Source organism: Camelus dromedarius, chromosome 3, assembly GCF_036321535.1.
Source record: "Camelus dromedarius isolate mCamDro1 chromosome 3, mCamDro1.pat, whole genome shotgun sequence".
In the NCBI taxonomy this organism is placed as follows: domain Eukaryota; kingdom Metazoa; phylum Chordata; class Mammalia; order Artiodactyla; family Camelidae; genus Camelus; species Camelus dromedarius.
This window is the reverse complement of record NC_087438.1, coordinates 34,815,736-34,831,704: the sequence shown is the minus strand read 5'-3', so window position 1 is coordinate 34,831,704 and position 15,969 is coordinate 34,815,736. Positions and strand designations below refer to the sequence as shown.

The 15,969-nt window shown below is 35.7% G+C and overlaps 1 protein-coding gene across 2 annotated transcripts in view; it reads left to right on the top strand.

Annotated features, from left to right (window-relative positions):
* Window positions 1-15,969, top strand: part of ARL15 (ADP ribosylation factor like GTPase 15) — a 379,383-nt gene that overhangs the window by 178,750 nt on the left and 184,664 nt on the right. For both annotated transcript variants that reach the window (XM_064480591.1, XM_010977777.3), the window contains exon 4: window positions 4,697-4,905. In XM_064480591.1, the coding sequence (XP_064336661.1) occupies window positions 4,697-4,905 (209 nt within the window). The remainder of the gene's footprint in view (window positions 1-4,696; window positions 4,906-15,969) is intronic.

Here is a 15,969-nt window from a genome sequence, read left to right as displayed (position 1 = left end):
CATGCAGGGGGTTGGTTCTGCTGCTCAGCAGTTTTCTCAAGGACCCAGGCTCTTTCTGTCTTCCCATTCTGACATTTTCAGTATGTTGGTATGTCTCCTTCAAGGTGACTACGAGGCTAACACTGTTCAAAGCATCATCTTGTCACCTAATAAAATCTAAATGCTAGAAGCAACAGGCAGCTCTCTCTGGGCATCTGTCTTTTTATTGAGGACCAAAATCTTTTCCAGAAGCTCCTAGCAGACTTTTGCTGAATCCCATTTCGCTGGAACTGAATCATATGTCCGTGCTGCAAGAGAGAAAGAGAGGCTAGAAACACCAGTACCTGGCATTTTAACCTTTGCAATTGTAGGCTGACTCTGCTGATGAAGAATGGAAGCACCCTGAAGACTGAAAGCTTTGTCTGTTCTGTTTCCTTCTGCATCCCCAACACCTAAGATGACACCTGGTGCTCAGGAGGTGTCTGTTAGAGAACTGAATTAATGAATTAATCAGAGAATGTTGTTGCAGTCCACAGTGTACCATAGAAATGAACCTGCCCAATGAGAATGCTATGATCCTGTCTTTTCTCTCTGCTCTTGAACCAGGCTGTCACTGGTTGGCTCTCAGAATGAACTCTTAGATTCCCAAGGCTTCCTTACAACTCTCAGTAAGGCAGTATCAGACCTTGGATGACGAGGACATGCGACAGCACCTTCCACTCAACCTCTCTACTGTTTAGACCACCCCTTTGGTTTTTAATCTAAATGTACAAAATATGGATTGGATTGGATTTTGGTGTTTAAGCTTTTTATGTAACAATTGTAGTTCCTATGACACAGAGCACCCAATCCCCAGAATTAGAGTTAAGAGTAGCCTCAGGATGCCATATCTAATAGCAGTCTGTGTTACCCCATGCGGATTTGGTTTGTGGGTTAGGAATGTTGGCGTGTGGGCATCAAACAAGTGTTACGAATTTCCCCAGTTGGGCTCACTTCTCGAAGCACCTGGCAGCTGGGTTGGTGACGCATCCACTTCTCACTTGAATCTGGTGGCTAAACTAAGGTCCACTCAGCTGGTCTAAACACCTTGTACCCACCCCTCACCCCATTGTGTCATTCCTCAGCCATGACCTGGGTTTAGGATGCTGCTGACTAACGCTGTTGTGCAGGAGGGTGAGCAGGAGTTTAGAATTCCAAGCTCCATGCTTGTGATGAAAGTGAGTCATCTGCTTAATCTTAGCATTTCTGTGTAGCAGGAGATAAAATGAAAGGGTCTTTTCACTATGTAATATTGTATTCATATATTATGTCATGTATGGGGCATTTAAAAAAGTTCTGGTATTTGTCTTTGGGTTTGTTTCACCCACCAACACAGTCATGGGACTTACTGTCATTTTGTCTCACTAGGTGCCTTATGTGCTCCTAAAAATGTGACAGATGAAAATAGTTACTTTTTGAGAGATGACTTCACAAGCTGGATTTCCAGTGTGTCCCACGTATTTCCAATGGACAAGTTCCATTAAAGCATGCATCTGGGATTCTTCTCCTTATACTTGACTCCCTGGACACCCTCCAATACTCTGGCCATAATTTTTCCCTCCCATATATTTGCAGACCTCACTGTAATCACCATTACTTTACAGGATATGATGGTTTGAGCTAAGAGGAATAATGGCTTTCTAAATATTTATTACAGGTCTTAGCTCAGTGGCTTGTATAGAAAGGGCACTTAATAATGCCATTCATTGAATTAATTGGTTGGGAAATGTTCTTGGACAGGTTCCCACTCTGAGGATTAATATATATAAGCATTTAGGTACCTTTTATTCTAACAGGTTCCCTTTCCCCACCCCACCCTTGGCTTGTGTGGTAGTAGAGTTTTTATTCAGCTTCGTCACCTTTCTGGTCAATGATCCATCTATTTCAATCACATTAGACCTAAATATATTTTTAGTTGTTTAATCTTGGGCACATTATGTAATTGTTTTGTGTCTTGGTTTCCTTATTGATAAAATGAGAGTGATAACAGTACCTACCTCACAAGACTATCGTGGGCAAATGAATTAATACATGTAAAAACACTTAGCACAACTAACGTTTATTCAGAACTGCATTTGGTCAACCTCAACTGTTGGTTGGCTGTGTATACAAAAGTTTGGTGAAATCACTGAAAGCATTCTGTGAGTATTAGTGGAGCTCTATCGAATTTATGATAAAGCATGTTGCCTATATTCTTATTATATGAAAATTGTGTGATGCACATCTTTTGTTGGTAAAATTTACAATAAGCTTGTGTCTGGATACATATGCAAACACCATTTTTGTTGTTTTAAACATTTACCACCAGGTATTACTGCCTCTACTTTAGTTCTGCTTATGGATGTTTCTCCCGCATATGGATGATGTCTGGATGGAGCCTGTAGCAGATGCTGCTGGTATCCTACCCAGAGCTCCTTTACTGGGCCAGTGCATCCATCTCCCAGCTGCTGCGGGCATTGGCTGCTAATGACTCACACCTGTACCCTTCTCCAGAGGCCTGCCCTTGGCTGACAGTAGTTGCCTCAACCAAATACATGGGGGAGATGATGAGATCACGCCCCAATCCCCCTCCTATTCCTCAGGGGTGGCTCATGGCCAGTGACTGTACAGGGGTGTAACAGCCCAGCCCCCTTGCCTTTTGGACTGGACAACTTCTGTGGTTCAGTCCACACTCTAGAGCTCCTCATTGGATCAGGCTGAGGTTAGATTTCTGAAACCATTATCTTTGCGTAGTTCCTGCCCCCATTCTAGCTTGCTTCTTTTACTCCTGGTTTCTTCTGACAGCACTCTGTCTATAGTCAGGTATAAGAAATGCTGTCTCAGGCTCTGCATCCAGGGAACCTGACCCAAGATGTTGCTAATTTCAGTGCCTCTACTGTTTTCTTAGTTCCACTGTCACTTAAGCAGCAGTTCCCTATATTAAATAATCTCTGGCTTAAATTTCCTCTCGTTTTGTTTTCTTGGCTGGACCCTTGCTCATATCCCCTCTTTGCGTATTTAAGTTTACTTAACATTGAATGCTCTTGATCTTACTATACACCTGCTTTTTTTCATAAAATATTATGATGAACACCCCAGATTTAGAATCTGAAAGTAATTTTCAAAGACTGAGTCAATTATAGTTCCCTCTTAGGGTTGTTGTAAGAATTATATGAGTTATTCTTTTGAAAACACTTAGCACTGTGCCTGGAATATAGGAAGTGCTTAATAAATGGTAGCTATTTGATTGATACTACTCTTTAAAGAGACTTGCCCAGTCTGAATAAGATGCCTCATCTCTTACTCCCAGAGAACCCTAATAAGTTCCTACATCACAGTGTTTTATTACTCTTTATTATACCCTTTGTTTTTCATTCTGTTTCTCCCAGAGGAATATGAGCTTCCCAGTGTCATTCAGTGGTGTGTTGGCTCTCCTGGGAAAGAAAAGACCAGACAGATAGGTCTTTCTGCTGATTTTTCTTGGTGAAAATACTCCTGTCCATTTTCAAGCCACCAATATGATGTCACTGAACACCCTATTGGCTCTTACCAGCCAGTGCACACCAACATGGTCTCCACTCTGAATCCCTAACACTTAGCACAGTGTATCCACTGTAGGAGCTAGATGTTTAATAGAGGACTAAAACGTAGTTATTAACTGGTCGGAAGTTGATCATATGCACTAATTGGAGAAATTCCTTGATATCTAATTTTTGTTATGTAACCAGTATCACCCTCCCCCCCAATACACATATATACACAGAATGCCCATGCTATTCATGAATCAAAGAAGAGGAAGGCAGTCATCATAATATATTGGGAAATACCCATCCCCTCCCTGGGCAGCTTGTCTGCTAACTCAGAGGTTGATGTCCATGTGTTTGGTGATTCACTATACAAATGAATGGAGCTTAATTACTTCACCTCTCTGGCCCCAATTTCCTCAGAGTTGGAAGCCTAATTAGCATATAATTTCATTTCCTCCTTCCCTCATTTTCCTCATTCCACTACTGAATTTTGAGTTGTACGTTGGGCGAGGTGTTGGAAATACGATGAGGAATAAGGCTGGGTTCTGGCTGATGAGACTCTCAATGTCTTTTTTTATGAACATCCCATCACAATGAGACTATGGGTGTGCTTGTTGCCAAATGGTGTGATGCAGATGTACCAAAGGCCAAAATTTCAGTTCATCACAAATTTAACACTTTGACATATAAAGGTATTATGCCAATAGTTTTAGCTTTGTGGATAAATTAAAGAAGGTTGTCCTGATCAGCAAGCAGTTCTTTTAGAAAATGTCAACAAGATAATGGTGGAGAGAACCCTTGATGAACAGCCAGGTCGTGACGCTGAGTTAGGCTTGAACTAAACTTGTAGACAAGGTAGTTTATTCAGGACTATTAAGCAAAACCTGAAAACATTTTTTTGCATTTAAGTCTAAGAAGTGCTTATCCTGGTTCTATCCTGGTTCTTTCTCTCATATTTTGATAAGAAAGGCATGAAGAATGACTCTTCAACTTCTGTGCTCTCCTTCAAGGCCAAATCCACCATTAGTTCTAATGTCTTTGTTCTCATTGACTGTGATTTCTGCACCTAATTTTTAAAAGCCACATTGGTTTGCAATAGGAATTACTATTGGGAACATTTTTCAGTTGCTGAAAGCTATTTTTAAAAAGAGAATTCGTTTTGTTTTTGACAGGGGCTGATAATATCCGAAAATACTGGAGCCGCTACTACCAAGGATCTCAAGGGGTAATATTTGTATTAGACAGTGCCTCTTCGGAAGATGATTTAGAAACTGCTAGAAATGAACTGCACTCAGCTCTTCAGCACCCACAGTTATGCACTTTACCTTTTTTGATATTGGCCAATCATCAAGACAAGCCAGCTGCTCGATCAGTACAAGAGGTATGTCTCACTAAGGTGACATCTCTTTGTCTTACTAGTTACACTTCTTCTGCCACATTGGAATCTGAAAATATTCCTGTAATTAGAGATATGCTGGTTATGCTGGTTTTTCAACATCAAACAGTAGAGTGTTTTTTAGAAAACAGCCTATATTAATCTGATGGAAATTGCTATTTATATACCTAACCCCACTTGGAGATGGTAGCTTGTTCAACTGTTTAGCAAAAATTAGAGGACTTATCTGAATATGTTTCTCATCTATTTTAAAGGACTAAAGGCCTGGTCATTGAACATTTCTTTTTACCCCACTAGCTTGCTTAGTTCATTCTTCTGAAGGAGTGCCTCATGCGTATTATGATGCACCACTTCCCCTCAAATGTCGTGTTCTTGTCCCTCTGAAATGCTCACTGTTGACTGGAAGCAATGGATATTATTCTGTAATCAGCCAGGCTGAAAATTGATGTCTTATCTTGCAAGTTCCATGCCACCAAATACATTTTAATATGGACCCATTCTTTATGTTTCGTATTTCATTTCATTTCTTGTGTCCCTCCTATAAAAGCATGAGACTAATTCTGGGCAAATAATCAGTGTCTCAGCAGTTTCTGATTCATAGTACTAAAGTAATAAGATATGTGAATAGCTCCCAAAACTTAAATTACAGTGAAATCAAAACTTTTGATGTATTCCTTTACATCTGTAACTTTCAGGATATGTTCCATCACCCCTCCCCCTTCAGAAATGGTGTGCTTCTTTTACTGACTTCAGAATAATGTCAACCATGCTGCCTTTTAGTCTGAAAAGTAAGTGAGGAGCCCAGGATGTAAGTTCTGACTCCAAACTCCCTCACACTTAGTGTGGAACCCATGGGCAAATAGCTTTGACCCGGTGCGTGTCTTCTCACCTCTAAAAGGGGAATAGTTTAATTTTTATGAGAAGTGAGTGGGATTAATTTGTTAATTGACTTTGAAGTTAAAAGTGCTAAGTATAAGAGGTACCGTATATAGAGAATTTTCACTTATTTTAGAAAAGTAGTAAAGAAGGCAGGGATTTCTTATTAAACAGAGCTCATGTCCAGCTTTAGTTGTCTCATTCAACAGTAAGTAGTTAGTACCTTTTTTCCTTTTTAGATTTGTGAAATACCTTATAGATAATATTAAGTGATTAAGATAAAAAAGAGGAATACAGATCTATTCTGAGAGTCATCAATGTGCAGATTGTCAGCAATATAAAAGTGATGTCTTTCTGATCTGTTTTTAAGACCTTAGGTACATCTTTTAACTTCTTAGTACCAGTGTTTTTGTCTGTAAAATGGATATAATAGTGTATAATGATGGGTGGTTATGAATGATTATCAGGTGCTTGGCTGAAGATACATTGGTATTCTGAGATTCATTGTGGGAAATATAATGTATATGTTACAGAATATATAGAGAGAATATAACGTGCACATGAATAATATGTAATACATATATAGTAACACAGTGTGATACAGCTATAAAACAAGTGACATAACTTCAAATCACTTATTCAAGTTATGTGCAATAGCTGAAAATATTTCTTTTTGGCTTTTAAATTTAAGAAACTTTATCTGTTTCCATAGACATGAAAAAAATGGAAACTAATGTGTTCTTTAACCCTAATATCTGACTCTTGGTGATCCTTCCTAGGAATTAAAGACTGTTACATTGAATAAAGGAAGCATTTATCAGTTAGTTGCTTTGGAGTGTGCCTTGTGTGTGTTGGCTGGCTGTCTCTTCTAGGAAGAGGGCAGTTGTCTTTTTTGTGATTCATCTTTTCATAAGAGGTTGTAAATGTTGAGTTGTCAGAGATATGCTTTGAAAATTATTCTAAACTTGTACATATTGGAGCCTATGTGACTTTGACTTTCCTTTTTGTTTATATCCATTTTAAATGAGTTTTCCTCAAAATTCTAACTTGTGATGGAAATTGCAAATACCGCTTTGAGGACTGCTTTAAGTAAAGCATTTTTCCCTATGATTATATAAACACATACTAGGCCAGGTGCATGTTAACGTTTTAGCCTGCTTTGATCGAATACATGGACAAATTCCATTGTAGATCTTGAGGTATGTTGGAACATAATGAAGTGCTGAAACTTACTTTGGATTTGGGAGAGAAAGAAATGGAAGCTTCATATTTTTCCCATTGCTTGACTGACAGTGGTTTCTCAGTATAGTATTCTTATGCTTTGTTGAAATACTCCTAGGAACATTTTGGGAATTAAATCAACACCTTATTGTTCACATAAAGATGAAACTGTGAGATTGAGTCCTAAACATTTTATAAACAATAACCTCAAAATGGTTGGGAGTAGGCATGAGGAGAAGAGGAGATAGAAAATTGAGACTTGAGCCAAGTTACGTGGTATTTGAAATGTGTTTAGAATAGGTCATCTGTTCATTACTTTCTTTCCTGATCCTAAAGGTATTACATGCCTTGTGCTCTGTTGTTTATAAATGTTTTTATTCATTTGTAGCTGCTATTTTGTGTGCACATTGCGGAATTTCCAATTGCTAAAAAGATGGTGTTTTACTCTGCAGCATACCTGTGACTTTTAGGTAATATTCTGTTCTTTGAGTATCATGGAAAATGAGTTCAGTTGACGAAAAAAGCACAGAACGATTCTTTGATGCAGTTAAGAAAAGATGAGGCATCGAGGTTCATTGGTTCTTCCCCTCCTCCCATGGAAATTATTAATCTTGTGCTCAATGCAGTACACAAAAATTTTGCAATTATTCTGTCACTAGAGTAAAACTTAAAGAATTCATTTGTCATTTAATGAGGATATCAGGATATTGTTGAATTTAGAAACTGACAGAAGCCAGTGAAGTCTAAAGGAGAAAGCTGAATTATTACTGGAATTCCAACAAATGCTGAAAATCATCAGGAGGTTATGTATTTAGTTTCTTCCTCTCTGCTGTGAGCTTTGCTGTTTGTGTAGAGAACTAAATTAAGATAGGAAGACAATGGTTAAAATTACTATGTAACCCACAGACAGAGGGCAACATGCCCAATTATTTCGTTGCCCTTTTAGAAAGCAAGTGGAGTCTTGTGCATCGCATAGTTTCCCTTTCTGTACTGTACCTGGTAATAACATGTGTTTAACTTACCAGAATTTTAAGATTTTATGTCTTGAGAATTGATAGTAGAAACATGGTTTTTTAACAAATAAGCTTTTCTTTTCTAAGTAGCAAAACACTGGGAAATGGACACCCTTTACATGCTATCTGAAAGCCAAGCATTTCTTGCAACAGATGTTTGTTGTATTCACTTTGGGGAGGTGTAGTTAGCACAGTTTTCCAGAATTTACTCATATCAACTATTTTTCTCTGTAGAAAACATAATATGAAAACCTATATTTACGTCAAGTGGTCCAATTGATTCATTAGGGAAAATCCTGGTCCAATTTAAATGATAAAGCTTTAAAACAAGAATCATCTTAAGGGTAAATAGGTTGTTTTTTTATTTGTATTGAATTGTAATTGTATCTAATTTGTTTTACAACTCCCATAGGAGAGCATACTTCAGTTCTGAAGTTATTTAATAGATCAGGAGGATTTTATGAGAAGTTAAGTTGATATAGTAGCCAATAAATGTAATCCTATTTTCCGTCTACACAGTTGCTGATTGTGATTTTTTTTACCTCCTAACTTTTAAAAATCTTATTTTCATTTTATTCGGCATTACCATGTCTTATAAAATGACACATTTTGTCAACATGAAATAGTTTACCCTTTCAGCAGTCTTACCTAATTTGATATTCATTCATATCCTTAATCCAAAAGTATTTAACTATTCAGAAATACTATATCAAAAATACTGAGTTAATGCAAATATTTTAAATTAAAGCAAGTATTAAGAAATATGAAAACTGTGGAACAGAATTTTGAAGTAGCATTATAAAGTCAGATGAATCTGTTGGTTCCATGGCTCATTAATTGTAGCACAGGAAAATCCAGCTTCTAAATTAAGATGTCAACATTAAAGTTAAAATTTGTGTTCAGGCATTTCTCAATTTTTATTCAAATGTAATTCAGTTTTTTATTGTGATGTACATAGGATGTTGTATTCTATTAGAAAAGAATGTAGTATAAGTGTCCGAAAAGTATTTGCAAGTATTTCTATAATGATATAAACATTGCTTTCTTAGACCATGTTTTGTTTCGATTATCAGCATTCGTATTTTTTGAGTAATACTTTCAGTATTCACTGGATCATGAATAGTTTACCTAGTTTTCACTTTTTAGTCTGTAGACATCTTCTGGAAGAGAGTGTTAGTATACATTTTATGTTATTTATTATACTTAATTATAATTACTTGTTGTTTTTAGATAATTATTTCTACATTGTGCACTATTTCCTTTCCTATAATGGGTTAGAGAGAGTTTTACAGGATTGAAAATTTTTGGACACTGTCTGTAAATAATAAGCTGCTAGTTGAAAATTTTTCTATTTATACTGCTTGACAGGAGAGCAGTTCTTTTTTGGTTAGCTGCACAAAATATCATCTCTAATTTTCCATGATGAATCTTTTATTACAAGTGCAAAGCAGTGTTTAAATCACGTAGAATCTTAGCTTAATTTAATATTACTTTCTGTATGTGGAGAGAAATGTGTGTAAGACTCTGTGTGTTTGTAGTATAATCATTGTCAAGTGTCATATACTTTAAATCTTAAGAGTCTTCCAAGTATCTTGACCTGCCTCTTGGCAGCATTTTAGAATACTGATTTGATTTCACATAGAACAGTGTACATACCTATTGTGTGAGCAGTTTGAAAACTCCCTTATGGGACATATCCTTACTCTAAAATGATATGAGGTACAATTTATTTTTTGTCCATCCCTTACAGATGTACTCCATTCTGTTATAATTTAATCTTGGGGAAACAATAAGAGGGTTTGGAATTCAATTTTCCACTGAATGATGCAGTGATCTCTTGAAAATGTTTACTAACTTGTGAGAGAAGCTGAAATAGCAATCGTTTCAATAGTAAGTTACAAAAATGTCATTATTAGAGAGTGCCTTTTGAAGAATACAGAAATAGCCAGGGTATCCTATTTATTGTACTTTCATGCATTTTCTTCTTTATATGCATTCCTTGAAAAAATTAATTTGTATGTTTGATTTCATTGATTCTAATTCACACCACCTTGATCTCACCATTCAAGGGAACTCTGTGTACCTGTTTCATGCATCCGCCAGGCAGTATTATGAAAATATGCCCTGCCCACTGAAAACCAAAGAAATTCCCATTAACAAATACATTATGTAAGAAAAGTTTCTTCTATCAAGAAAACGATTTAGGTGGGTTAACAAAGTGATACATTTGAAAATACAGCAATGTATGCTGAAAAAGAATTCATTATGTTCTTTTGTAAAACCTCATTTCTTTCCATTTTCTTCCTTCATTCAGTAGCATGCATATCTTCATTTTGTGTAAAACTGGCAAGTTTTGGAACTTCTTCCAGTTCTTACTCTCATCCTCCAGACATTTCGGTGCTCAGCTGTCCCACCTCAGCTCCTGCAGTACTTTGCAGAGTTTCCTGGTTGTTTTCCTCCCCAGATTCTCCCCTCTTTCTCCCTCTTCCTCAACACAGACCAGAAAGAACAGACTTCCTGTCTGGTTTTCATAATACCCATATTAAAAACCAGTATTACCTGCTAATTCTTTTTAGAATCAAGTGAAACATCATAGATTTAATATGTTAACGTGCTTGGTAATGGAATTACCTTTTCTTTTCTCTGATGTCCATCTGCCACTCACTATTACTGTTGCCTTACAAAAGCCACCTGAAGATTACATGTCACGTCAGGAGGTTTCCTGAATACCCATGGCTGAACTAGATGGCCTCCTTCTGACTTCCCAAAGCATTCTGGGCTTCTCTTAATTGTCCAATTAGAATTAATTGCCTAGTAACTTTTCTATCTACCCCTTAAGATGGTGAGCTCCTTGCATGACAGGAATTCTGGTTTATGTCTCTCTGTTCAGTTTACATTGTTTAAATGAGTACCACCTCTGAGTCTTTTCGTACTTGCTTCCCTATTGGCTTAACGCCATCAACTTTGTCCAGATTTCTCCACTGTCCTTTTACCCGGTGCGATTCATCTATTGCCATCCTTGACTGTAAACATTTTCCTTTTCCTCTGCAGCAAACCCTGACCTTTGAATACTGCTCATGAACCACATCTTCTATGAAACCTCATGACTCCAACCATGTTAGTAGTTTTAAAAAGCTTCAATCTCTTAATTACCATATTTACAAATGCTAGTTTTTGTATCATTTTATGTACCTGTATTTATGTTTATTCACTTGAGGACCTTGCTTACAGCAGGGTACTATTTTTGTCCTCAGTGACTCATAAAAAATGAGGACATCTTGCCTGAATAATACTATTTTAATATGTTTCTATTAATTGCCTCTATTTTAACTGTATAGAGCTTATTTCACTTGCTGGCACCGCAAACTATCTTTTACTGTTTATGTTTCTCATGTGGAGACTGGTACATGATGAAGTTCTGTGACAACATAATTGAGATGGTGTTAGAGCAATGAATCCAATTTAATAAAAACAAATGTAGTTTTGTAAATTAATAAAAAAATTTACTACATTTGTGAAGCTTAGAAGGGTTTTTAAAATTCTTACATTTAATACCTTCTCTTCCTTTTTAAATGTTCTTCCATTTAAATGTTTTACAATAATGAATTGTAACTAATACAGTTAGAGGTTGATTTTATCCAAATGATATTATTTTGCTTCTTCGTTTTTTGAAACAGTATGTATTTGAGTGGTTGTCTGCTGAACTTCACTCTGTATATCTTATATCTGTATCTCAGTTTTGTAGTTTGTAAAAATTAGTATTTGATTAAGCCTCATTCAGCCAAGGCAATAAATGATCCTGAAGCAAAAGTTTCCAAAACCATTTCCTTGATCTTTAGTTTCATTTCATTTGTAAAAGAAACTCAGTTACTACACATTCCATAGCTTACAAAGTTAATAAAACATTTGTTGAGTTAAATTTATTTGAAAATAGACACATAGTTAATATCAGTAAGGTGCTTTGAAGTTAAAAAGCACAATAAGCGTTAGTTATTATCATTATGATAATTATTATCATTATTATTATTACATAGTGTCTGCTTAAAAATACCTTTGGTTACTCCTGGATGACTGTGATAATGAGAGGGGTTAATATGCTGGATTTTATCCAGAACTAAGGATTTGAGACATAATACACTAAAGTTTTTTTTTTTCTTTAATAGATCAAGAGGAATGTTTGTTTATTCACTTCCCTAAAGAAAAATAAACGTCCTTTAATGCAGAAGCATCAGAACTCATTTGGAATAGTTTGAATGCTTTCTTATATAATCTCTCAAAAGGTGTCTGAGGAGTACGTATAGGTCTTCTGAAAAGGTTCTAAAAACATAGGCATTGATTTCCAAATAGTCAAAATCCTTTATTTCTTAGTTAACTATTCCTGAATTGTGTAAGAGCTCAAATTTATAATTTGTACAAAAATAAAGAGCATGATTATGGGGGAAAATATGAGAGCTTAATTCTTATTACAAAAATGAAAAATTACATCTTTGGGAAGTCATAAAAAATAACTATAATTAATTACATAAATGAACTCCAATGAGAGTATTTTAAGGAGGATTCTTTAGAAAGTAGATTTCAAGATTAAGCCAAATTCCTTATGAGGTACCTCAAAGATTGTCATCCCAAGTCAGAGAAATAGTAAAACATTTTAACAGGCAAATGTATGAAAGTCACGTGTACACCCCGCCTCGTCATCAGGAAGACAGTAGTGACATGTCTGAAGAAGACATTCCCTAATATTATTGCAAATTAAGTAAGAAAAGACCTCAAAAGAATGAAAAGAGAAAAGGTGCCTGGAGCCAATGAATTACAATTGACAACTTAAAGGCAATTGAAGAACCAATTGCTAGAGTGATTGCAAAGCTATTCACAGTGTGCAGCAGACAGAGCACAGCCGAAAGCTGGAACAATGCCTTCAGTTCAGCAATATTGCTTCAAAAGAATGGAAAGAGGGGACCGGGAAGAGCCACTGACCCTGAGACCGATTTCCAGGCAGCTGCACAAACTATATACTGTAATTAAAGGTTTTGACCAGTAATCGCAGCAAAGCCAGACTACAGAAAGTCTAGGGAACCAGCAAAGTTTATAATGAGGCAGACATCCTTAACATAAAACACAGAAAAAGCAGGTAAGAAATCTAGTCCATTTCTGGCAGTGACTTTGAAAAGTTCTGCTGTGTTAGCACAAATATGAAAATCACATATTTTTGGCCTTCTTCCTGTAAGAACAAAAACACGTAATGAAAGATACCTGCTTTCATCTTTTGAGATGAATAGAATACTGTGCTACTTAGAAACAGGCATTTTTCTCCTTGCCACTTTATTATTTTTTTTCTTTACCTATGAATTGCATGTGCCTTTGATGAAAACAATGAACTAGACGTGGGCAATGGAACATACAATGGTCTGAATGGCGCTTAGCAGTTGCCTCTCTTCCAGTGCGCCTGGGCTTGGGAGAAATGAACTAATCCACACCTGAATAATTTGTCTATAGGACCTCTTGTATCTTTTGTTTACTGGTATCTAGACTCATATTGTTTTCTTTCTTTAGTGATATCTCTTTATGTAGAATTCCATATTACGCCACAACCCTACTATTTAAATATTCACATAAGCACTTTGAGCATTCATATCTTGAGAAAGGGGTATCTCATGGTTCTAATGAAGGTAAGATGTGGACTTTCAAATACAAACAAGAGGGGGTTCTTACAAGAGTCTAATGAACAAAAATAGCACCTTGTGTTGCAGGCGCCACGTAGTTCCTTCCCTGACTGGGCCTATTACAATCTTTAACTTTTTTTACTAGAAATTCTGAAATCTAAATTTCAAATAAATCTTAGACCAAAAAAAAAAACCAAGTTTTCTACTACTCAGATATAAAGGGAAAGAGTCCGGTAGGGTTTCAGTTTGCTTTATTTAAGGCTTGTAATTAAACACACCTAAGTGTCTGAAATCGGTTGTGCTAAGCATGGTGGACATAGACTGAGTTTAGTTTAGTTCATTCCATACCTGAAATAAGATTATGGAGCTTTAAAAGAATGCTCTATAAAGAATGTTTAGATGGTAAATAACTCCATAAAATAGCTGGAATTGTTTTCATAAATAAGTGAAAACGACTGAGCCTTATGGGAAGAAGGTTCTACTTATGAACTATGAAATAATTTGGAGGTTGCATAGAATGGTAGGATTTTAACACGGAGGATTTGCAATATATTATTTATTTTTAGACTGTAGTTATGACTAATAACTTGTCAAGCCAAAACAAGTCTTTATTGAAAGAGGCCAGAGTGGAAAATCTGGGTAACTTGTGTATAGTTTAGACAAGGAGAACAAAGAAGTAATGAAATGAAAATAAGAGCTTGGCAGGGGAATCCTTAGAGAACAGCTGGTTGAAGAATTACAGTTGTTAACGGTGCTATAAAAGAAAGATATTCTCTCATCATGATTTAGCATATTGCATTGAGAAGACTGCATACTCATTAGAGGGATCCTGAAAGATAAACCAGAAAAGATCTTGAGATAGAGGAATAGTTTGTATGCAATAAGTAGTAGTATTACTGTCATTGTTGTTACTGTTATGCAAAAGCAAATCATATGCCAAGACAAATGCCCTGATTTTCCAAAAACGTAAGTTCTCAAGAAAGAACACCTTTCTTTCCTGTTATATATAAAGATTTACATTTTACTCAGCTCTAAAGTAGTTTCATTTAAAATGGTATTTGTCAAACTTATTGGAAAGTGAAGTCTAAATATTTGAATTATTTAAATAAGTGGGTAGAGATTCTTAAGGGTAAAAATGCATGTTTCTGCATGTTTGGGGCAAGAAAAAAATGATACCAAGTTCCCATATTTTTATATTGACTTTGATGGTTTTCTTTAATTAAAGCTCAAGTTTGGACATCTTTGTTTTTTCTTAATAATGGCTTTTAATGATTTTTTGTATTTGTAAGCAAATCAAGCTCATTTTTTAGGTTGAAAAGGAAAACAGACTTTAAGTTAATACACAAGATCACCAGATTGCTTGAGCCTATTACAGTTAACAATTTTTTTTATTAATAATGCTATCTGTTTTACATTTTACCAGAAGCTTTTTTTTTTTTTTTTTTTTTGGTCTTTTAAACTATATCAGCACAGTTTTCTACTCTAGGGAAATCTCATCTTTCTGTAATGATTCTGAATGTGCAATGCCCTTTAATTATTCAGAACTTTAGTTCTGGCAGTGTAGCTGCAGGAAGTATGGAATATTTTGTTGAATCTGTACTAACTCCATATAAGGCCCTAGACATTGCTTTTTTTTTTTTTTTTTTTTTTTTTTTTTTTTGGTAGAACACTAGATACAAAACTGTTTTTGCAGTTTCCTCTGTTAAAAATGGAATATGACAATTGTAATTCCTCCTTTAGTATTTGTTCTTATTTGGATTCTGGTTAGTTAAGATTTTGTCCTGTGGTTCTTTGGCTGTAGTAAGGCTGAACTGAAAAGTGTGTACTATTAAAAAAGTTGTGTTAAAATTTTAAGATGTTAAAGCAAGATATATGGCCATAATGACTGGGTTGAATTTCACTGAAATTATTTTGAGAATAACAACTCTCCTCCAGCTTAGTTTGAACAGGAATATGTACAAGTTTGTGAGGAATTGTAGTTAAGATTACTTGATCCATTCTGTCCATCAAGATCATACAACTAACATTTTATAGAAAATGTGTGTCTATCATTTTCATTTGAATCTCCATGGAGTATTACATAATTTTTAAAAGTCTGTTCAATCTCATTTTAATTTATAATCTGAATGATTAATAAAGCCACATGGTGCACTTTTAAGAGGGTACCAAAAAAGCGTACAGTGCAAAGTATTCTCTTTGGTCTTCACATGACTCCTTCCACTCTAATTTACAACTCTCAGCCTTCAGCCAGGTTATGGAATCACAAAACTTTGAACGTT